Below are 25,280 nucleotides of genomic sequence, written 5' to 3' on the forward strand. Positions count from 1 at the left end.
TTGTGAAGAAACTGAAACCACTCTTAAAATACTTCAGACGACACTGTCTACACAGGAATAACCATGTTAGCGTCGTCTTCTTCTTTCAGCTGCTCCCTTTAAGGTTCACCACAGCAAATCATCTACCTCCATCTCATCCTATCCCAAGCATCCTAGCATAGTCTATCTCTGTTACTGGGCTATGTAACACAGGCCTTGAAGGTGGCAGTAATTAAACCATTACTTAAAAAGCCATCACTTGACCCAGCTGTCTTAACTAATTATAGGCCAATCTCCAACCTTCCATTTAGCTCAAAAATTCTTGAAAGTAGCTGTAAAACAGCTAACTGATCATCTGCAGAGGAACAGTTTATTTGAAGAGTTTCAGTCAGGTTTCAGAATTCATCACAGTACAGAAACAGCATTAGTGAAGGTTACCAATGATCTTCTTACAGCCTCTGACAGTGGACTCATCTCTGTTCTTGTCCTGCTAGACCTCAGTCCAGCATTCAATACTATTGACCATAACATTTTATTACAGAGGTTAGAGCAGTGTTTCTCAAACTGTGGGACGTGTCCCACTGGTGGGGCGCAGGGTCACGACAGGCGGGGTGCGAACAACCTGGGAGAAAAGTCATGCGGAACAAATGTTGAACATCGAATTAATTTTCACGGGAAACAGCTATCCATGAAGCCAGATGACACACACCAATTAGTTAAACTGCAGGAATGTCTTAAAGACAAAGGCCCAAATGACCTGGATTATCTCTGACTCGCTTCCACAGCATGTCTTTTGTCCTGTCTCCCTCCCCTTACCCCCCACCCCACCTGGTCACGGCAGATGGCTGCCCCTCCCTGAGCCTGGATCTGATGGAGGTTTCTTCCTGTTAAAAGAGAGTTTTCCTTCCCACTGTAGCCAAGTGCTGCTCAAAGGGGGTCGTTTTAATTGTTAGATTTTTTTTTCTGCAACTGTTGTAGGGTCTTTACCTTACAATATAAAGCACCTTGAGGGGACTGTTGTTATTTTGCACTATATAAATAAAATTGAATTGAATTCTCCTCTGTCACACCAACCCTCTGCATGTCCTCCTTCACTACATCCATGAATATTCTGAGGTCTTCCTCTTTTCCTCCTGCCTGGCAGCTCCATCTTCAACATTTTTTGTCCAATATTTCCACTATCCCTCCTCTGCACATGTCCAAACCATCTGAGCCTTGTCTCTCTAACTTTCTCTTTGTCCCTCTAATGTACTCATTTCTAATCCTGCCCATTCTGGTCACTGCCACCAAAAATCTCAGCATCATGGTTCGGAAGCCACGTTTTGGTGAATTTCGGTTCAGTTCATTTGCATATACTGTATGAAATTGTTATTTCTGGATCAAATGATGATTTATGTAACTAAAACAAATTATTTCTTTATTCCTTGCAAAACAATAACAAAAAGTAACTTTCCTTAAACCTAGAAGCCACAGTAAAAAAATAAATAAATAACTGATGATCAGTTGATCAGTGCCTACTACACATCACCTGAGAGGTCTGTTATTGTTTCGCTACTAAAACTCAATGCAACACAACATTGCTCATAAAAATAAAGCTAACAAAATAAATCCTCTTCTGATGAGATTCACGAGAACAAAATTAATCAGCGTCTACATATCACCTCGTGCTACTGATTTTCAGCAGGTCAGACCTGAGACCATCCTGGCTGATCACCAACAGATGGTTTTAAGCTAACATTATTTTATTATTTCACACACACACACACACACACACACACACACACACACACACACACACACACACACACACACACACACACACACACACACACACACACACACACGTATTCTGGCTTGCTTTTACTTTCATTCCTCTTCTCTCCAGAGCATACCTCCACCTCTTCAGGCTCTCTTCCACCTGTTCCCTGCTCTCACTACAGATAACAATGTTGTCTGCGAACATCACAGTCCACAGAGACTCCTGCCGGGCCTCATCTGTCAGCCTGCCCATCACAAAAAAGAAGGGGCTCAGAGCAGACCCCCAATGTGCAGTAATCCCACCCTCACCTTGCACCCATCTGTCACACCAGCTCCAGCCTCTCCACTGTCTCGCTGTCCTCCTACATGTCCCGCACCACCCTCACATACTTGACTCTGGACACTAACATATGCACTACAACCATATGCACTAATGTGGCATAATAACTAGCTCTGATCACACATGCACAGGTCTGAGATCAGGGGAAAATGTCATGGTGAGGGTGGAAACTTTAAGGGTGTACTGGGTGTGTCTGCTTACGCTGCATTTTTGATACAGCTGAATAAATTTTTTTCTATTCCTGTCGTCAAACAACAGACCTACTGTGAACCACTGATTTAAACGCACCACGTTAACTTCAGGGGGAGTGGTAGAATATGGGACCTTTGAGGATTCTAAATTTGTGCTAAATGTTTGTGCTTTTTTTTTTTTTAACAACAAACTTTTGAATGTGCTGTAGCAACAGAAACCCTGAAACATATGAAACAAATTATATGGATACTTTTACAGCCACATGGAGGCCTAATTATAAACGAAGCAGGCACAGAGCATGTAAAATTGTTAATGTTTGCCATCTTTATTTTCCAAAACAAGCCTCTGGTTATTTGGGTTCTAACTCGTAAAGAGGCTCATTGTTTCAGTGTATTAGCTAATTATCCCTCTGCAGGGAGAATAACATGGCAAACTGGAGTGCAAAGCACCAGTTAGGGGAGACTCAGTAGAAGATAGGATAGGATATGAGAGGATATGCAGTCAGGTTTGTCATACGCATTGCATCCAGTCATTTGATTCATTTCTAATATTTAAAAAAAAAACAACATAATACAGGAGTGTCCCAGAAATGTTGAAATGATGTGTCACTAACACATTCTCGCATTTTAAAACCACTTGGACAGCAGAGAGGACTCGGATGTTGTTAAACCCCACCTGCTGCTTGCTGCTTCTTCTGCATCCAGCTCATCATTCTGTCCAGTAACAGCAACGCCCCCGTTATGAGCCGCTCCCTTTATCAGAGTCAGTGCGGTTTTCCTCGACAAAGGTTGTTCTTCGTTTTCCGTGTGGACGGTAGTGTGGTGAAGGGGTTCCTCCAAGTCCTCTTGGGTCCCCAAACTAAACTGAGAGAAAGAGGAGGATCAATGAGGGGGAGGCATGTGCAGACGTGGTTACAGGCTATCAAAACCATCAATATTTTTTGTGATTCAAGCATTCACGCCATGACCACCTTATCAGCAGCTCAGGTACCTGAGTGCATTTTGCATACTTTAAACCGTCTAAGTCGTATTTTACCTGTGGCTGGATTTCAGGCGGCTCCGTTGGAGTGGCGGCCGCCCCTTGCCCTTCGGTCTCAGACTCCGCCTCTTCCTCGTCTACCTCGTGTATGGTGGGTGTAACATCAGAGGGCGGCAGTGAGGTCTTTTTTTTCCTCCGCTTCTTTTTGCGCCTCTTCTCCATGCTGTGCACCCTCTTCCGTAAACGCTGGGGCGCAGGCAGGTGGGTGGACAAAGGGTGGTGCATGTGGTGAAACGTGTGTCTGTGATCTGTGTTTAAAAAAATAAAGTCAAAGGCCGGCCACGATATCAAATGGTTTCTTCATATCAGTTAATTGAGCAGATAATTCCACATCCTGTGCAATGCCTTGTCCCTTTGTGATGTGAATGACTATGCAAGTAGCTGATGTTTCTCTGAATAGGTGGCACATTACTGTTCAGTTGCCCTTTAGTTTTGAAACTACACTCTCTGACCACTTCATTAGGTATGCCTTGACCCCGTTTTTCCATCAGTACTCTCTTTATTCTTCATGTCATAGATTTTGATTTTGGTTATTTTCTCTTTTTCAGACCATTCTCTGTAAACCATGAAGATGGTTGTGTGGGAAAATCCCAGCAGCTCATCAGTGTCTAAGCCCCATTCTAATACTCAGTTTGAGCTTCAGCAGGTAGTCTTGATCATGTCTTCATGTCAAAATGCACCGAGTTGCTGCCATGTGATTGGTTGATTAGATTAGATTAAATTAGAGCATTAACGCGTAGTTGAACAGGTGTCCCAAATGAAGTGGAATACCATTTTCAGTGTAAACTGATTCTGCAAATAGTAAGTCATGGATGACAGCAGTGTCATCAGGGGAGGCTTTTATAGTTTTTAACACACACCCTGGTGTACAGAAACAAATAGAGCTGAGTGACATGGACCAAAAATCATACCTTAGAATTTTTTTTTTTTTTTGGCTGAAAGGGTATACACAATATGTCACAGTGTTTTCTACCTTTCCTAGCAATATATGAGATAACACAGATGTGATTAAACTAAAATGGAAACAGGAGTCTCTTCCTGAAAATTGTCGGTCTCTAACACTTGGAAATAGCTAAATAGCATATCCATGTTAGCTGCATTATATTTGCATTTTGCCTCATGTCAGGATGTGTGAGCTCTTTATATTTGGTTCTCTCCTATTCTCTGTGTGCACACGTGCTTTTTAATACAAGAAGAAGAAGAAGAAGAAGAAACAGCCTTTATTGTCCCACAGAGGGGAAATTTGGGTGTAACAGCAGCCGCAGTTATTATAAATATAAATAAAGATATAATAATTTACACTATTAAGAAAAGAATATATATAAAATCAACAAACAAGATTAACCTTAATACTACTAATAATAACACTATATACAATGTACATGATGTGCCTGTGTGTTGAACCTTAACAGGCCGGACTATTTACAGTATATTATATATTATCCTACATTGTGTAGGCTATTGTGGTTTTTGTTGGGAGCAGTGATGGTTATAAAGTCTTACAGCTGCTGGGAGGAAGGATCTGCGGTAACGCTCCTTTGTGCATTTAGGATGCAGCAGTCTGTCACTGAAGGAGCTCTCCAGCTCAGCAACAGTTTCATGCATGGGATGGGAGACCTTGTCCATCAGTGATGTTATTTTGGTCAGAGTCCTTCTGTCTCCCACCACCTGCACTGAGTCGAGAGGACATCCTAGGACAGAGCTGGCTTTCCTGATGAGCTTGTCTATCCTCTTCCTCTCAGCTGTAGACAAGCTGCTGCTCCAACATACTGCTGCATAGAAGATGGCTGATGCCACCACAGAGTCATAGAAGGTCTTCAGGAGTGTCCCCTGCACTCCAAAAGACCTCAGCCTTCTCAGCAGGTAGAGTCTGCTCTGACCCTTCCTGTAGAGCGCATCAGTGTTATGAGTCCAGTCCAGTTTATTGTTTAGGTGAACACCCAGGTACTTATAAGAGTCCACTATCTCAATGTCCACTCCCTGGATGTTCACCGGTGTCCGTGTGGTGGGTCTGCGCCTGCGGAAATCCACCACCAGCTCCTTGGTTTTAGCGGCGTTGATCAGGAGGTGGTTCCGCTGGCACCAGTCCACAAAGTCCTGAGTCCACTGTCTGTACTCTGAGTCATCCTCACCTGTGATGAGGCCAACTATGGCAGAGTCGTCAGAGAACTTCTGCAGATGGCAGCGTGGGGAGTTGATGGAGAAGTCTGCAGTGTAGAGGGTGAAGAGGAACGGTGCCAGCACAGTTCCCTGTGGGGCCCCCGTACTGCAGACCAGCCTGTCAGAGACACAGCCCTGTGTCCTCACGTACTGTGGGCGGTCAGTGAGGTAGTCCAGTATCCACTCGGAGATGTGGTGGTCCACTCCTGACAGTTCCAGCTTGTCTCTCAGAAGTCCTGGCTGGATGGTGTTAAAAGCACTGGAGAAATCAAAGAACATGATCCTCACAGTGCTTCCAGGCTTCTCCAGGTGGGTCAGAGCTCGGTGCAGGAGGTAGATGATGGCGTCATCCACCCCGATGCCAGGCCGGTAGGCGAACTGCAGCGGGTCCAACGAAGACGACACCATGAGGCGTAGATGGTTGAGGACCAGCCTCTCGAGGGTCTTCATTAGATGCGATGTCAGGGCTACCGGCCTGTAGCTGCTAAGATCCTTTGGATGTTTGGTCTTTGGTACCGGTACCACACAGGAGGTCTTCCACAGTTGTGGTACTTTCCCCAGCTTCAAGCTCAGGTTGAACATGTATCCCATGATGCCACACAGCTGATCTGCGCAGCACCTCAGGAGCCTGGAGCTGATGCCGTCTGGACCAGCAGCCTTTCGCACCTTGATCTTACGTAGCTCCTTCCTCACATGATGAGTTGAGAGGGACAAGATGGAGGTGGGGGATGGGGGTTGTGAGATGGCGTCCTCAGAAGTGAAGGGGGTGGGTGATGGCTGAGAGCTGAGAGGTGTGAGGTCCCAAGAAGAAGAAAGGTTGGCAGTCATTAAAGATGGTGGGGCTGACAGCAGGGGGGACTGGGCTGGAGGAGGGGTGGGTGGCTGGTCAAACCTGTTAAAGAACTGGTTCAGGTTGTTCACCCACTCTAAGTCTCCCACAACCCTAGGGCTTGGTTTGTGGCCTGAAATTGAGTTCAAACTCCTCCAAACCCCACTGATGTTGCTCTGCTGTAGCTGGTCCTCCATCTTCTTCCTGTAGATGTTTTTTCCATCCCTGATTTTCCTTCTCAGATCCTTCTGCACGGCTCTCAGCTCCTCCTTATTTCCTGATCTAAAGGCTCTCTTCTTCTCCTTCAGGAGAGCCTTTATTTCAGAGTTGATCCAGGGTTTGTTGTTTGAAAAACACCGTACCCTCCTGGTGGGCACAGTGTTTTCCACGCAGAAATTGATGTAATCAGTGATGCAGTCCGTGATGCTGTCGATGTCCTCCCCATGAGGGGCACAAAGCTCTTCCCACACAGTGGAGCTAAAGCAGTCTCTCAGAGCTTCTTCAGTCTCCTCAGACCATTTCTTCACTGTGTGTGTCACAACTGGTTCTCTGTGTACCAAGGGTTTGTACACAGGCTGGAGATGAACCAGGTTGTGATCTGAGCCCCCCAGGGGAGGCAGAGGTGATGATCTGTATGCCTCCTTGATGTTGGCATACAGTAGATCCAGTGTGTTGGTATTCCTGGTGTGGCAGGTGACATACTGGGTGAAGGTGGGGAGAGTGGAGGACAGGGAGACGTGGTTAAAGTCCCCTGAGATCAGAAAGAGGGCCTGTGGGTGCTGTGTTTGGAGTCTGCTGGTAGTAGCATGGAGGACATCGCAGGCTGCAGCAGCGTTAGCAGAGGGCGGCACATACACAGTTATCACAATAACATGTGAAAACTCCCGAGGAAGATAGTGCGGTCTCATGCTAACAGCGAGCAGTTCAATGTCCTTACTGCAGAGCGTCTCTTTGATGGTTAGATGTCTGGAGTTGCACCATCTATCGTTCACAAACACAGCCAGACCCCCGCCCCTCTTCTTACCACTCTCCTTGGTTCTGTCGGCACGGATCAAATGAAAGCCGTCCATGTTTATGTGTGAGTCCGGGGTTAGCTCGGTTAGCCACGTCTCCGTCAGGCACATGAGGCTACTCTCCCGGTGGCTCCTTTGATGTCGCGTTAGCGCCGCCAGCTCGTCCACTTTGTTGGGAAGAGATCTCACGTTTCCCATGATGATGGACGGGATGACGGGCCTGTACCTTCTCCCCTGGCAACGACGACCTATGCCCGCACGTCTCCCGCGTCTCTTCCTTCTCAGTTCGCGGGGAATATCGAGTCGTTCTGCAGGAGTAGGCACAGCGGAGCGCCCGATGGAGATCAGCTGGTCCCGAGAGTAAACAATAGGAGCGTGGCCACTCTCGCAGTCTCCAAACATAAACACCATAAAAAGGGTAAATAAAAACAAAGTTTTCCAGAAAAAAGTCTGCTCCATCATGAGGAAAAAGAGCAGAAGATACAGAAACACAAAAACAAAATGAGAAAAAACACGGAATTAGTGCGGAGCTGCTGAAACTGGCTGCCTGCTCGCGCGGCGCCGGAATACAGCCAAAAGACATATTCTTCTGTGTCTGTTATCAGACAATGGAACCATGAAATTGTGATTGAAAGGTGGCTGATTAAAACTGCACTGTTAATCAGCAATCACTTCCAAGTTATTTCCAAGCGGCTGCTCTGGTGTGCTGATGGAAACTGTGCGCTTCTGAAAAAAGATGCTTGAAAATTCGCTAAATAAATTGGAAACTTTGAGGAGAACCTCAGAGCAAGTAGGGTGAGGTCTGCACACAGATGCAAAGACAGAGAGCGATGGGATTCTGTGGACAGTCTCAGAGTAGAGATGTAAATGGATATACCTAAAAAAAAAAGCAGATATACCTCCCAGCCTCCCAGCCCTGGGACCAAATAATGTTTGCTTAAGTTAAGGCTTTGAATTCCATTACATGCACCTGTCTGACTGCACTGATGTACATATTAGTGGAATATAGTCTACATTCTTTTATCTTTTAATTAGTCTCTGCACTGTATATTTTGTAATTTTGTAATTTTGTAATATTGTGCTATAGTTATAGCTCTAATATCTCTGTATATTTGCAATTTGTATACTTGTATATTGTCTTATAGTTTTTATACTTATTTGTTTTTTTCTGTAAGCACGAAGTACCGCAGCAATTTCCTAATGCTGTGAACCTGTTCACCCATATGGCAATAAAAACCTTCTTCCTTCTTCTTCTGATCAGACATGCAGAGTAAAAATGGTGCAATGCTCAGATGACGTATTCTCTTCCCTATAAGACACTAAAAAGACATAACTAAAAGTAACTTTGAGCTTTTGTTTAACATACAGTTTCAGAGCATGTGGCATCTATCAGCTCTCTAAAACTAATCCACCCTTACGCTCAACATACCCAGTATACGGCGCCGTGTTTGATTAGAGCTCTCAACATAACTATGACGAACAGGGTCAGCATCAGCACTGATTACAGTACATGTGCAATTATAAACACATAGACACATCACAAATAATTTTCAGCCAGTGGAAGGAGGCTATGTCAGCAGCACTGATGATGATGATGATACCAGTGCTACCTAGCTAGCAACAAGCTAGTTTTTTTAAGCACTGCAGATCAATCCATGTTGTGGCGTGTCGTGTTGTTTAATGTTGATGCATCTTAAATTTTCATCTTCAGTGTGTGGACAGAGGCACAAGTTGCAAAAGCACTTTGTGACTGTTTCCATGTCTTGAAACGTGCTATCTAAAGAAATGTTATTTACTTGCTTGCTTCACACAATCTATTAACTACTTCTGGTAAGTACCCAACTAACCATGTTTGATTCTGAGGCAGCACTACATGATGAAAGTTCAGATGCAAGTACAGAGTGTACAGAGTGTACTACATGAAAATGGAAGTATCTGAATCAAGTACGCTGTCTTTGTTTAGCCCTTGGCATGGTTGTTGGTGCCAGACGGTCTGATCTCAGTATTTTAGAAACTGCTGATCTGCTGGGACTTTCCCACACAGCCATCTCTGGGGTTTACACAGAAAACGAGAGAATATTGAGTGAGTGACAGTTCTCTGGGTCAAAACGCCTTGTTGATTCAAGCTGAAAGGAAGGTAACAGCAACGCAAACAACCACTTGTTACAACTGAGGTTTGCAGAAGAGCGTCTCTGAACCTGCAACACGTTGGACCTTGAAGCAAATGCTTGAAGCTCCTATCAGCTAAGACCAGGAAACTGAGGCTGCAGTTCACACGGGTTCACCAAAATCGCACAACAGGAAACTGGAAAGATGTCTGATCTGATGAATCTCGATTTCTGCTGCAGCATTTCGATGGTAGGGTCAGAATTTGGTGTGAACAACATGAAAGCATGACTCCATCCTGCCTTGTATCAACAGATCAACCTTCCAGTCTACAAAAACTACAATGCCAATGAAAATTAGTTTTGGTCAGTATTATAAGGACAATCAAAAATATCAAATGTCAAATTAATAAATGCATTCTTGTCAGTGCGGCCTATGTGTGACCCTGGTTTACCAAAACAGTTTGTGACACTTGCTGTGTAAGTGCAGCTATACTATCATGCGTACACGTGTACCTGGCAGCTTTGCTTACACTCAAAGTCTTTCTCAGTGTAGTGTCGGCCCATCCTGTCTCCACTGGTTGAAGCGGAGTCGCTGATGATGTCGGCGAAGCGCTCCACAGACAGGGCTTTCTCCCAGCTCTCTTCCTCCTCTTCTTCCTCCTGTTCCTCCACACATCCATCCTCGTCTTCCTCTTCCACCCTTACCTGGAAGACAGCAGAAATAGTTCCAGTATGAAAGAAAAGAGGATGAAAGATGCACGGCAATAACTGTATGACAGTGGTTCCCAAAGTGTGGGCCACTGTTGTATGAGATATAGTACAATTTGGTATACAAAAAGCCCAAATATCCAAAATATCCAAAGCCTAATCTTGCCCCAGTCAGTGAACCTCGACTTTAAAAAGAGGGTTTTCCAGTTTGCTATAAAATCTATAGATGATGTTCTGCAATAATGAAGAATGCAGAAAGTTGCCACCACTTGCATGGATTTTTAACTTCATGATTACATCAATTGCGCTACCTTGATTACTATATTGTGTATATATAGTACAAGTCAAAAGTTTGGACACACTCACCCATTCATATGAATGGAAATCTAATGAGAGAGTCCTTTAGTATGACACAGCTTGGCTCATCAGAAGCAGCTGCCACATGAGGAGAACATTCATGCTAAATTAAAGTAAAATGCTAATTTGGCATAAATGCAGAACAAACACATTTTTGTCATTGTTTTATATGGAAACTGGCTCATCAGAAACTGACTCTATTGCTTACATTTCCATTTGGCATTCAGGCCAAAGATTTCATTTTGCTTCTTGTAGAACACCCCCCGCCCACACACACACACACACACACACACACACACACACACACACACACACACACACACACACACACACTTTAAAACAATCCTGCATCATCGGAATAGGCGCACAGTGTCTGTATATTGTCCGTTACATGCATAGAGGACATCAAATCAATACAACAAAGTGCTAAGCAGCAAAGAACTAATGCACTAGACAGCCCCTGGAGACAGTGGAGACTGATGGGAGTGTCCTGCCTCAGCTATTTGGCGCTCCTGATAGGTCAAAATCACTGGCACATGCTGCTTCCTCTGCCTCAGATTGGTGCTGGCACAGTGCGTACTTTGGCTCCCGCTCAGTGGTCTCAGATTGCTCTGTGCCAGGGCTCCATTACTTCCTAATTACCAGCAGGATGAAGGGACAGGATGCATTTAATGATCCAAGCTACCTATCTACACAAGGCTGAGACAGATGTAGCTAGGCAGAATAAAAGGAAGGGGGATTTTTAAACTGAGCGAGCAGTAAATGCCTTGTTTTTACTGCATGCCCAGCTTAATTTTGTCCATCGTTTAATGTGCTGTGTTCCAACGAGCCAATTTCCACATTCATTTCCTCATTTCCTTCACCTGCTCTGGTGAGGATTGTTCATCAGTGTAAGACCCCAAATTTAATAGTCCTCACATAATGCAACAGGGTACAATATTCTAGGGTGAGTTTACTACAGAGAAGGGACTTCTGCTCAAGCTAGGTTGCTGCAAGTGACTCAAAACTCTTTCATGTTAGCTTTGAAGCCAGAAAGGGTAGAAGGACACAGGAGGTGGGCAACCCGAGCCCAGGTGGGGGAGGCATTATATGAGCAGGAGCAGAACCACAGACAGCGGCTTACAGTGATTCAAGGTGATTTAAAATATTGTATATTTTAATATTTCAGTATTGTATGCCCAAGTGGAAAACAGAACTACTACACTGAAAAAGGGAGAACAAATCCAAAATTGATATTCCTTTAGTACAGACATTTTAGGAATAGACTCCTATATTTCTTATATATTTCATGAAAATTCAAAATCTCTGCGGCTGGTTTGAACCATTACAAGGAGGAGAAGCTTCAATTAAAATGGCCCAATCAACACCTCTCTAAGCTTTACTCTAAAAACTGCCCGACATCTACTACAATATTAATATTTTATATTTTGTGGTATGGTGAGCCAGAGATGCATTTAAATATTCATCAGCTGCTGACGAGTGTTCAGGAGGGCGTATGTGGGGCTGTGCTATGAGTTTGCCTTGTATGAGAGGATTAAGTGCACTCGCGTTAGTGATCAGGAAACACTAAGTGAAAGCCATCCTGGGTTGTGTACAGTCGCCTCAGATATGAAGGTGAGATCAAGGTGAATTAGGATTACTGTTTATTTAAATAATTAATTTAGGCTATTGCAAAGCAATTTGGCTCATGTTACAATAATGTTTTAGCAAAATAAACACCCACAAAACGGTAGCGCATCAGACCACTGGTCATGTGGTCGACCAATTCATCATCTGTCTGAAGCAAGCTGTTTGAGCCTCCTGCTTCCTTTAAGGCACCTTCTGACATGCTGGAACATTTAGATGAGCAGCAAACAGAAAACCAGGGTGATTGAGATGTGATTCTGATGGGATGTTATTGACATAGGTCACATGACCCTGACTAGTCACAGGTGACTTCTGATGGTGCTGCCCTGTGTTTCATTGTCTGATGAGGAGCAGGTGGGCTTGAAATGTCATACAGTATTAGATGCAATAAAAACTATTAACTCTTTTCTATGGTAAAAATTTTTTTTTTTGTTTTTTTTGGCTCTGCACCTGCCCCACATGGCAGTGAAGATGCACATGGATTTTTTTTCCCATTGCTATCAAAGTCAGGTCATCAAAAATGCTTAAACATGACAAATCTTGTTAAAAACATTATGTAACAAGCAAGAACCTCCTTTCTTTTTGCTGAGATCAGATTCAAGTGCTGATACCACATCAACTAATGTTTTATAATTTAAAAAAAAAAAGATCTACTTCCCACTCTATGGCCACAAGTTCTCAGTAGTAAGACTGCAAATATAAGCAGTGGAAATAAGCTTCCTCAAAAGGGAGTCTGTGTAGAGTCGCTACTCCTTCACATTAAAAGGAGCCAGCTAAGGTAGCTCAGGCGTCTGATTGGGATGCTTCCTGGACACCTCTTAGGGTGAGGTGTTTTGAGCATGACCAGTTGGAAATGGATGAGATTTCCATCCATCCATCCATCCATTCTCTTCTGCTTATCCTTTTCAGGGTCGTGGGGGGTGGGAGCCTATCCCAGCTGTCATAGGGTGAGAGGCAGGGTACACCCTGTACAGGTCGCCAGCCTGTCGCAGGGCTAACACAGAGGGACAGACAGCCATTCACATCCATGGGCTATTTAGAATCACCAATTAACCTAACCCCTACTAACTGCATGTCTTTGGACTGTGGGAGGAAACCGGAGTACCTGGAGAAAACCCATGCAAAAACAGGGAGAACATGCAAACTCCACACAGAAAAGCCCCGGCCAAGGTGGATTCGAACCCAGACCTTCTTGCTGTGAACCACAGCGCCACCGTGCTGCCTGGATGAGATTTATTTTCATTTTGTTCTTTATTTTTGACAACTTCAGACCTTAAACACAGTTAAGTACTTCTGTCTTTGAGGTAATATACTACTGCAGTTTATTCAAGTAACTAAATTAAGATTTTTAAAGAAGCAAAATCGACATCCCAGCATGCATTGTTTAAGCGTTACAAATATACTAAACTGCTAGGATCAATTTTATTTACAATACATGCCTCCCTTAGGCAGTATTATTAGAAAGCATTCCATACATTTTCATTGTTATGCAGATGATACTCAGCTTTATCTATCCATGAAGCCAGATGACACGCATCAATTAGTTAAACTGCAGGAATGTCTTAAAGACATAAAGGTCTGGATGATCTCTAATTTCCTGCTTCTAAATTCAGATAAAACTCAAGTTCTTGTGCTCAGCCCCACAAATCTTAGAAACATGGTGTCAAACCAGATACTTACTCTGGATGGCATTACTTTGGCCTCCAGTAACACTGTGAGAACTCTTGGAGTAATTTTTGACCAGGATATGTCCTTCAATGTACATATTACACAAATATGTGGGACTGCTTTTTTTGCATTTGCACAATATTTATAAAATCAAAAACATCCTTTCTCAGAGTGATGCTGAAAAGCTAATTCATGCATTTATTACTTCTAGGCTGGACTATTGTAATTCATTATTATCAGGCTGTCCTAAAAGCTCCCTTATATAAAATCCTGCAGCTAGAGTACTGACAGGGTGTTCCAAGATGGCGCTGGTGAGGTCAGCAGCCGTCGTACCTGCTCCTACGCTTTGTTTGTATATATTAGGTTTAGCTCTAATTTTGGACTTTATAATTCCGCCTGCTCTGTGTCATATCACGTATGACAGACAGACTCTTTTTAATATCAGAATACAGCACTCTGGCTGTATTCTGACACCTTTTTCTCCCGACCCGACTTGGCCTCGGGAGATACTGCGTTTCCAGTGGGCCAGCTCAAACAAAGGACCCAGGTCACGGACAAGGCCCCGAGGGAAAAGAGCCGGTGTAAGAGAGAGGCTGAGGCGCAGAGCGCACCAAACGCCACTGCCGAGCATCCTGTTGGCTAATGTCTAGTCACTGGATAACAAGCTGGACGAACTCAGGGCCAGGATACAGTTTCAGAGGGACATAAGGGACTGCAACATCATCTGTCTCACGGAGACATGGCTGACCCCCCTCATACCGGACCACGCCGTACAGCCGTCGGAGTTCTTCAGTGTTCATCGCACGAACAGAACGAGTGAGTCTGGAAAATCAAGAGGAGGAGGTGTGTGCCTAATGATTAATAACAACTGGTGTGACAGTAGGAATGTTGTCCTTCTGAAACAATCATGTTCACCTAACCTGGAGCTCCTAACCCTGAAATGCCGTCCCCACTACCTGCCCCGCGAGTTTACTTCGGTCATCTTCAGCGCCGTCTATATTCCACCTCAGGCGGACACAAACACTGCACTATCCGAGCTACATGAGGCTATTTCCACCTATCAGGCTAACCAGCGTGATGCGGCTCTCATCGTAGCCGGGGACTTTAACAGTGCAAACTTGAAAAAGCTGATACCGGAATTGATTCAACACATCGACTGCCCCACCAGAGGAGAGAGGACCCTAGACCACTGCTACTCTGCATTCAAAGATGGCTACAAAGCAAAGCCTCTTCCGCCTTTTGGGAAGTCTGACCACACCTCTGTGCTTCTCATGCCGAAATACAAACAACGGCTCAGGCAGGAACCCCCTGCTGTGAGAGAAGTGACACGGTGGTCTGATCAAACAGAGGCCGCTCTGCAGGGTGCGTTGGATTCAACCGACTGGGACATGTTTCGCAGCAGCGCGGGCGGAGACATCGAGGAGTTTACGGAAACTGTTGTGGGATTTATTGGGAAAGTTGTTGAAGACACTTCACTTAGGAGGACCATCAGGACTTTTCCCAACCAGAAGCCGTGGGTGGATAAATCTGTCCGCGACGCCCTGAGGTCCCGCACCGTTGCCTACAACTCCGGCCTCGCCTCTGGGAACATGGAGGACTACAAGGTTGCATCATACAACGTCCGCAGAGCGGTGAAAGAGGCTAAACATCGCTACGGCCGCAGACTGGAACAGCAACTACAACAGTCTGACTCCAGGGGACTGTGGCAGGGACTACGCACCATCACGGACTACAAAGCACCACACACACACCCGGTGAGTGCCGACTAGGGTTTAATATTTTTCCCGAAAATGACATGAATCAAATCCCGGGAAATGACGAGCCATTTCCCGGGAATCCCGGGAAAAAGTTTATTTATTTTTTTATTTTAATTAGGCCTTCTGTAGCCTGTGTCAGCCTTAACCTATTCTGATATTGTAGAGGTAGCTTTCCAGCTATGTCCTGTTATGCCCAGTAGGGGGCAACGTCGGCTTGATTAACGCAATAAAACCTACATCTGGACATTGGAGTGCTCGAGCTATGCGGTGTTGTGTCGTTCCTCAACACTCCCTTAACAAATATAATTCAAATATTCCTCCATTGTACATGGAATTATACCAAGATATTTTACAACTGCTGGTGCAAAACAATACGGTTCATCTCCACACAGCATTGATAATGGCTCAGCCACGCTGTCGTGGCGACATCTGTTGTGCTATATCTCCACCAGTGGAACGCTGTAATAGTCATTGAAAAGTTAACTACCGTACTACACTATAATATGGCATAACACAGGGCCTTGAGTAATGCACTACGACTTGGTCATTGCCATTCTGGCAACAGCAAATTTATAACACCGTGTCTGAGGGTTAAAGTAGGTTCGCTGTGAATCGTCTTTTGAATAACTGGCCAATCCTTATAGCCTAAAAAATATACATTTTACTCAACTCCATTTTAAAAGCGAAATATGTTAAAGCAATCTATTTCATGATAATTTCTTCACACATTAGGCCCGTATCCTAATTCATGATTGTTAGTAAGCGGCTGCAAACGAGGAAAAGAAACACTCGAAGTTAAACAGATATTTCTTTATTGTTCAGGGCAGGCATATTTTATAGGCTATATACTGCAATATAACAATATATAATATAAAATTATATAATACAAAATACCTTAGGGTAAACACATTGCCTACGATTTCAACAAATTAAAGAGGAAAAAAGTACAACTGTGTAATACCTCTATTAAAACGCTTGAGATGAAGGCTGAAGCCTTAAACGGAGGCTGAACGTGCCTGAAATGAAGAGTAATGCTTTTCGCATTAAACGAACCCTTCTCTCAATATTTCCTTAAATTTAACTTTCTGAAGCTTTCTTTTCTTTCTGAAAGTCAAATCGACGCGCGCGACTTTTTTCCCGGTTTCCCGTCTAACGTTTCCCGGGAAACGGGAAATGGTTCTGATCGCATTTCCCGGGAATCCCGGATCCCGGGATTAAACTCTAGTGCCGACGCTTCTCTGGCTGATGAACTCAACATCTTCTTTGCGCGCTTTGAGTCGGGAAGCCGACAGCCCGCTGCGCTCCCGGCCGGAGGGGCGGAGACACTCACTGTGACGGAGCGCGACGTGAGGAGGGCGTTTAGACGTGTAAACACCAGGAAAGCGGCTGGACCAGACGGTATTAGTGGACGTGTCCTTAAGACCTGCGCTGACCAGCTGGCACCTGTGTTTACACTGATATTCAACCTCTCACTGAAACTGTGTGTGATTCCCACCTGCTTTAAAAAGTCCATCATAGTCCCTGTCCCAAAGAAACCACACCCCAGCAGCCCCAATGACTTCAGGCCCATAGCACTCACCTCTGTGGTGATGAAGTGTTTTGAGAGACTCATCAAGACATTCATCACCTCCTCACTGCCCACCACCCTCGACCCACTACAGTTTGCATACCGGCCAGACAGATCCACAGATGACGCCATATCCTTCCTCCTCCACAAGACCCTTTCACACATAGACACTGGTAAGGGGAACTATGTGAGAGTGCTGTTTGTAGATTACAGCTCAGCATTCAACACCATAGTTCCCTCCAGGCTGGTCTCTAAGCTGCTGGACCTGGGCCTGGGCCCATCCCTGTGCAGGTGGGTTCACAGCTTCCTGACCAGCAGACCACAGGTGGTACGAGTGGGTCACCTCACCTCATCCTCCCTCACCCTCAACACTGGATCCCCCCAAGGCTGTGTGCTCAGCCCTCTGCTGTACTCACTGTACACCCATGACTGCGAGGCCACGTCAGAGTCCAACGTCATCATCAAGTTTGCTGACGACACTGCTGTTGTGGGACTAATCTCTCACAATGAGGAGACAGCCTACAGGAGAGAGGTCTCCCGCCTGGAGAACTGGTGCCAGGAGAACCACCTCCTGCTCAACGTCAGCAAAACAAAGGAACTGATCGTGGACTTCAGCAGGAAGCAGCAGAGGGACTACCATCCATTTGTCATAAGTGGTGCTGAGGTGGAAAGAGTGGACACCTTCAAATACCTGGGAGTGACCATCTCACAGGACCTGTCCTGGACTCATCACATAAACATCACTGTGAAAAAGGCCAGACAGCGTCTCTACCTCCTCAGGCGGCTGAGAGACTTCAAGCTCCCACTCAAGGTGCTCAGGAACTTTTACACCTGCACCATCGAGAGCATCATGCGTGGGAGCATCACCACCTGGATGGGAAACTGCACCAAGCAGGACTTCATGGCCCTAAAAAGGGTGGTTCGTTCAGCTGAACGGACCATCAGAACCACCCTCCCCAACCTGCAGGACATTTACACCAAGCAGTGCAGGCTGAGGGCCATGAAGATCCTAAAACAGCCCAGCCACCCCGGACACTCTCTCTTCTCCCTGCTCCCATCAGGCCGGCGTTACCGCTGCCTGAGGACTAAGACTGAAAGGTTGAAGAAGAGTTTTTACCCACAAGCCATCCGTCTGCTCAACTCTGAGCCCTAACTGGACCATTATTGCACAATGTAAATATTATAATTTAAAAAGTGTGTATAGTATATAGAGTATAGTGTATAGTGTGAATTACTTTTTTTTATTTTTATTCTTCTTATTTATATGTGTGTGTATATAAGGTTGCAGGTACAAAATACATTTCACTGTGCATTGTACTGTGTATAACTGTGCATGTGACAAATAAACACTATCTTATCTCTTATCTTAGAAAGAGAGCAGATTTCTCTCATATTGGCTTCTCTTCATTGGCTCCCTGTTAAATCTAGAATAGAATTTAAAATCCTTCTCCTCACATACAAGGTCTTGAATAATCAGGCCCCATCTTATCTCAAAGACCTTTTAGTCCTATATCAGCCCAATAGAGCACTTCGCTCTCAGACTGCAGGCTTACTTGTGGTTCCTAGGATACTTAAGAGTAGAATGGGAGGCAGAGCCTTCAGCTTTCAGGCCCCTCTTCTGTGGAACCAGCTCCCAGCTTGGATTCAGGAGACAGACACCCTCTCTATTTTTAAGATTAGGCTGAAAACCTTCCTTTAGGATAAAGCTTATACAGTAGTTAGGGCTGGATCAGGTGACCCTGAACCATCCCTTAGTTATGCTGCTATAGGCCTAGGCTGCTGGGGGGTTCCTATGATGCACTGTTTCTTTTCATTCACCTTTTTTACTCTGTCTATACCCCACTCTGCATTTAATCATTAATTATTATTAATCTCTGTTTCACAGTGTGTCTTTTGTCCTGTCTCTCTCACCTCAGCCCAACCGGTCGCGGCAGATGGCTGCCCCCCCCCCGAGCCTGGTTCTGCTGGAGGTTTCTTCCTGTTAAAAAGGAGTTTTTCCTTCCCACTGTCACCAAGTAGGGTCTTTACCTTACAATATAAAGCGCCTTGAGGCACCTGTTTGTCATGATTTGGTGCTATATAAATAAAACTGAATTGAATTGAATAGAGCAAACATACATAATGGGAACTTCCTGCATCTGTAATGCATGGTAAATTAGATCATGCTCTTTTCTTTTCACAATAATGAAAACTAAGCTTAACTAAATAACCATGAGGAAACTTAATATTGAATTAGGGTCCTGTCACTGTATGCTGATTATCAAGAGAGCAGCTTAACAAGTTGTACTTGTACAACAGTATTTAAAGTATAGTAAAAACTTTATTTCAAGATGAACTTTGCACATCAGGTCACATTAGTTGAAAAAAAACTCTACTGGGTGCTAAATTTAAAATACGAAACATGAAACACTTTACTAATTAAAACTCAGGCTGATTAAAAAAATAAGAAAAAAAAAGCTTTTTGTGTGTTTCCCAGCTGAGTGCGTCTCTCTTTGTTGCTTCCTTCTCCTGTTATTTAGCTGTGTTTAAAGCTGCTTCTCACTCCCTTCATGTTGGGCCTCTTTGATTTAAGGAGCTGGCACACTTCCCAGAAAAACAAATCACAACTAACATAAATATCAGCATCAGTGTTTTGCTTTTCTTTTCACTGCACAGCTGATGTTTATGAGCAATTATTTAAAACTGAACAGTTTGCATATGTATGATGTTTTAAAACAAAATGAGGAATGGCGAGCTCTCCTCAAATATGGTGCAATTACATCGTGCACCCAAAAGCCTCACAAGCCCTAATTACTTCTGTCAGTGCCTTTGCATTCTCTGCAGAAAACCTGAGCAGCATTAAAAAGCCTTTGTCTGCAATATATTAGCACATTTATAGCTGCAACATGCTATCAAATAGAAACAGTTGACATACTGGGGGAAAATAAGTATTTGATACATTGCCAATTTTGCAAGTTTTCCCACCTACAAATTTTTATCGTAGCTACACTTCAACTGTGAGAGACAGAATCTAAATAAAGATCCAAAAAAAAAAAATCACATTGTGTGATTTTTTAAATAATTAATTTGCACTTTATTGCATGAACTAAGTATTTGATCACCTACCAACCAGCAAGAATTCTGGCTCTCACAGACCTGTTAGTTTTTCTCTAAGAAGCCCTCCTATTCTGCACTAATTACCTGTATTAATTGCACCTGTTTGAACTCATTGCCTATATAAAAGACAACTGTCCACACACTCAGTCAATCACACTCCAACCTCTCCACCATGCCCAAGACCAAAGAGCTGTCTAAGGACACCAGGGACAAAATTGTAGACATGCACAAGGCTAGGATGGGCTACAGGACAGTAGGCAAGCAGCTTGGTGGGAAGGCAACAACTGTTGGCACAATTATTAGAAAATGGAAGAAACACAAGATGACTGTCAATTTTACTCGGTCTCGGGCTCCATGCAAGATCTCACCTCGTGGGGTAAGGATGATTCTGAGAAAGGTCAGGAATCAGCCCAGAACTACACGGAGGGACCTGATCAATAACCTGAAGAGAGCTGGGACCACAGTCTCAAAGATAACCGTTAGTAACACACTATGCCATCATGGATTAAAATCCTGCAGGGCACGCAAGGTCCCCCTGCTCACGCCAGCAAATGTCCAGGCCCATTTGAAGTTCACCAGTGACCATCTGGATGATTCAGAGGAGGCATAGGAGAAGGTCATGTGGTCAGCTTTTTGGTATAAACTCCACGTGCCGTGTTTGGAGGAAGAAGGATGAGTACAACCCCATGAACACCATCCCAACCGTGAAGCACGGGGGTGGAAACATCATGCTTTCGGTGACAGGACAACTGAACTGTATAGAAGGGGTCACCTATCACAAGATTTTGGCAAACAACCTCCTTCCCTCTGTAAGACCTGAAACACACAGGCAGGACAACTAAGGAATGGCTCCATAAGAAGCATTTAAGGTCCTAGAGTGGCCGAGGAAGTCTCCAGACCTGAACCCAATAGAAAATCTTTGGAGGGAGCTCCAGCCCCGGAACCTGAAAGATCTGGAGAAGATCTGTATGGAGGAGTGGGCCCAAATCCCTGCTGCAGTGAGTGCAAACTTGGTCAAGAACTACAGGAAACATCCAACCTCTGTAACTGCAAACAAAGGTTTCTGTACCAAATGTTAAGTTCCGTTTTTCTATTGTATCAAATACTTATTTCACTTTCCTATTTCTTATTTTTAGATTCTGTCTATCAGAGTTGAAGTGCACCTATGATAAAAAATTACAGACCTCTCCAATCTTTGTAGGTGGGAAAATTGGCAGTGTATCAAATACTTATTTTCCCAACTGTATGTTGAGGAGATGCTGTAAATTTGTCAGCTTAACATGTCAATGCAGTGGAACTGATGAAGCATCCAGAGATTACCGACCAGCTGGAAAGCTGTTCTCCTGGAGCTACATCTGCAGTACCCAAAGGTAGATGCAAATGTATTAACAAACAAAATGTGTGCAATGTGTCATTGTGTCATGAGGTAGCAAAAAGCTAAATTGTGCAGCCATTTAGTAAATGGTTAAAGTATACTTCTAGTAAATAATGCAATAAATAATCAGAGGAATTTACTAGAATACATGGCTTAGATAAAGGATCAGTGTAGATGACTGGATAAACTGTAATGCTAAATATAATGGTAAATGGTATTAATAGCAATAATTTATAATAGTTAGCTAACCTAAAGGGTAAATTTGGCAGCATGGAAGAGCTACAGAAAGATGTGATAAAGAAAGGGCTGCCTACAACAAACTGTGCATACCTGAGGCCTTAGAAACTACAAGCAAAGACTCAGTCTTGGTTAACCACTTGAAGAGGTATACCAGAGACCTAGAAGGCAGTAGAATAAACCAGACATTCTTCACTAAATCATCTAAGGTTAAAATAAATCAAATACAGACATGCTACAGGCCACATTACCACCACGTCATGATCACAGGTATAATAATGAACTACTAGCAGGAATGAGCATTGCCTCATCTACATCCATGGGCCTGTCAACATCTAAGGTAGTTAACATCAAACTGCACCTGATGCTTCCATTGGAGAGTGAGTGTGAATGTGGTGGTTAGAAAGTACTTAAAAGTATAGCATGAAAAACTGTATGAATGTATGTGTGAATGTGGCTTACAGCAAAAAGCGCTTTGAGTGCTCAGCGTAGAACAGTCTCATATAAATGCCAGTCCACGTATCATTTACATTAGATAGCAGCACCAGTAGTCTCTGTGGCGACGCCGACCTCTGGGCTTTGCTTTCACATGATTCGTGCACACATGCCTTCATCGTAAACCATACAAACATGGCATCGCCTAGCAGAATCTATCAGTCTATAGAAGGATAAGAACTGTGCTCTCTTTGTTTGTGTATTTAAATACAGAGTTGAGAAGTAATTGAGGGTAGAAAAACATCGCCCTTTTCTGCATCTAATCATATTTCCTTCAAACCAGTGGCACAATATGCCATATGCACTTTGGAGGACAATTCCCACTGTGCATGATGACACATCACCTACTTAGCTGACAGAACTGTTTCTCCCTGAGATCACAGGCTATTCGGTTTCACTTGAAGAAAAGCTAGAAAGCTTTCTGCAAAGCAGGACATCAGCATTTTCCACAGACCTGAGGTTACTTGTCACTGCTTTGAGACACCAGAGGGAAGAATTTAGTCTTTAAGACGTTTCGGTGCTCTTTTCATTTCAGACAACCGTCTTGCTACTGTGTGAGGAAATGCTATCGCTCAGCATACGAGCAGTGATCCACACCCAGCCACACCAGTGTCTAAATAGCAGGATTTTATAGCAAAAAATCAACTCATTAAATTGAATCTCTGCAATCTGCTCAACTTCAGTGAACTCTTTTATGCAAATACGGTCTGCTCATTATGCATTACTGACCTCGAATAGAACAGAGTTTTGAGAATTCAAACAGAGAAGGCAACTGAGCTTATTAGCAGTTTTGCACAATCCACTTAACTTCCTCTGCCAAACTATAAACTGCTCCAGCAAAAGCACTTGCAGACCATTATAAGAGCAGATGGTGGACATATGTCTCCTGAGTAAAATGGGACTCGTGCTGGCATGTTTCTGGCTGGCAAGTATGATAGCCGTTAGTTTAACAATGGATTGTCAGCTAGTCCTGAAACCCCAACAAGCTTATTGAACTCTGTTTTCATGCATGCTAAGATTAGTTTATCAAACTATTAAAGACTGAATTGCTTTTGTTAATAAATGTCTCTTCAAGTAAAGTTGGTGCATGCTGCAAAGCTTATGTTAATTTAAAATGTTGTTGTTTGTCGCCATATAAGAACAGAATAACTTCATTGATCCCAGAGGGGAATTCATTTGTCTGACACAGCTCATCTGCTATTTGTATGAGAATGGAAAACCCTGATGGCTGTGGGTATGAATGATTTTCTGTATCTCTCTGTGCAGTGGCAACAATGTAAAAAAAAAATGCCTTTGGAAATAACGAAAACAAGGTCTTTGTTTTTGGCACACAAAGGGCAGCATTAGCCCGAGGCTGAGACAGCACTGATGGCCAAATGTTTCCTACAGAAGTAACAGATCCAGCTAGAAATTATTCAAAACAACAACAAATATATATACATTTTTTTTTACTGCCTACTGTACAGCATTATGGACATTATATATATCTATCTGCAGGTATTGCTGTCTGGCCTGCAACAACCAAGCTTTCTGGCAGCTAACTGGTGAGAAAGTGTGAAATGAGTGTTGGAGATATTGCAGCGAAGAGCTGACTTAACACTGAATCAAACAAATCATTCCATAGCTATCTGTCAAACGAGCATGTGAAGGCTTGTTTTCTCACTTAGCTTTCTGAGCTTGAGCCACGCTCGCCGCCAACACTCAAGTCTCTGAAGAGCTCCTGCTGTAGCTCTAAGGGACTTTATTACAGGCTTGCTGAGCATTACTCCATTGTGCAAGCTGCCATAGTAACATCTGTGATGCCAGTGATTTAAAGTTTATGTTTCAGTACATTTTCTTTCTTGTTTTTAATGTCGTATCAACTTGAGTATTGAGATGCATGTAACTCTACTGGCACTGGTACTCACTACTAAATTTCCAGTTCTGTGACATCCCTGTAACATTCGCATTTACAATTACACCCAGTTTAAAATCAGTTAACCTAACGTGCATGCTTGGACTGTGGGAGGAAAGGTGATATTTTTTCATTTTGGCTTGTGTGGATTAAACCCATACAGAGATATACAGTGCTAAGTAGCTGGTATTTTTGCTATCTCGACTCTTAAAGTATCAAACCGATGTCTTCATGATTTGACATTTGCATGGATTACTCAAGCAAAATATAACAAGTTAATAATTAGGGAGCTTCAGTCAGTCTCATTTTTGTTACCTCTGAGTAGTGCCAAGCTGGCTGTCTCCCCATATTTTTGCTTGTTGCTAAAGCTAAGCTAAACACATCTTGGCTTTAGATCTATACTTATTGAAGAGATATGAGGCCGATACTGGGCATATTATCCCATCCTCAGAATCAATCTTTATGCAACATTATATGTTCTAAGAACTATCAGAAACGGTTTCTCCTTTCCTGCCCCTGGGATTTGTTCTTTATTGCTCATTTGTCTGAGAGTGCACTGAGGTCTTAATCGAATCAATCTGAAAACTACTGTTTTTTTGCAAGCTCATGCTTAGAGCTACACAATATTTCTCTGGATATTGGTTAATGAAGCTATAATTATTTAACATAATTATTGACTGTTTTGGTATATGCTAACTACTGTTTTCATAAGGAAAAATTCAGTTTAGGAAACAATAATAATTCTTACCTGCTGTAGGTTGATCAACACATCTATGTCAGGGGCATGACCTCCTGTAGCCATGGGGCCTGGCAAGCAGCCAGATGGTAGCGTAGACCTCTAAAGAGAACAGGATCCTGCAGGGAAGTCAGCTAGAGCGGCTGGAATATGGGGAGACTGGGTATGGAATTGCTGTGGGGGAGGATGGTGCGGTGAACGTGACTGGACCAACAAGAGAGGTCCAAGAGGTGGATGACAAAGGTCAAAGTGTTTAGGTGTTGGGGTCAGGTAGGGTTTGTATCTTTGGGAGAGGGGAATAAGGAGGAGAAGGAAGGAGGGAAGCAAGGGCTGCAAGGTAGGAACCT

General features: G+C 43.7%; 1 protein-coding gene across 1 annotated transcript in view; it reads right to left on the reverse strand.

Annotated features, from left to right (window-relative positions):
• slc4a3 (solute carrier family 4 member 3) overlaps positions 1–25,059 on the reverse strand; it is a 62,671-nt gene extending 37,612 nt beyond the window's left edge. The window contains exons 1-4 of the mRNA XM_030758206.1: positions 24,946–25,059; positions 9,948–10,122; positions 3,305–3,555; positions 2,945–3,132 (exon numbers count right to left, since the gene is read on the reverse strand). Coding sequence (XP_030614066.1) covers positions 2,945–3,132; positions 3,305–3,555; positions 9,948–10,122; positions 24,946–24,999 — 668 coding nt within the window. The 5' untranslated portion in view covers positions 25,000–25,059. The remainder of the gene's footprint in view (positions 1–2,944; positions 3,133–3,304; positions 3,556–9,947; positions 10,123–24,945) is intronic.
• Positions 25,060–25,280: the final 221 nt, after the last annotated feature.

This window comes from Archocentrus centrarchus, chromosome 21, assembly GCF_007364275.1.
Source record: "Archocentrus centrarchus isolate MPI-CPG fArcCen1 chromosome 21, fArcCen1, whole genome shotgun sequence".
In the NCBI taxonomy this organism is placed as follows: domain Eukaryota; kingdom Metazoa; phylum Chordata; class Actinopteri; order Cichliformes; family Cichlidae; genus Archocentrus; species Archocentrus centrarchus.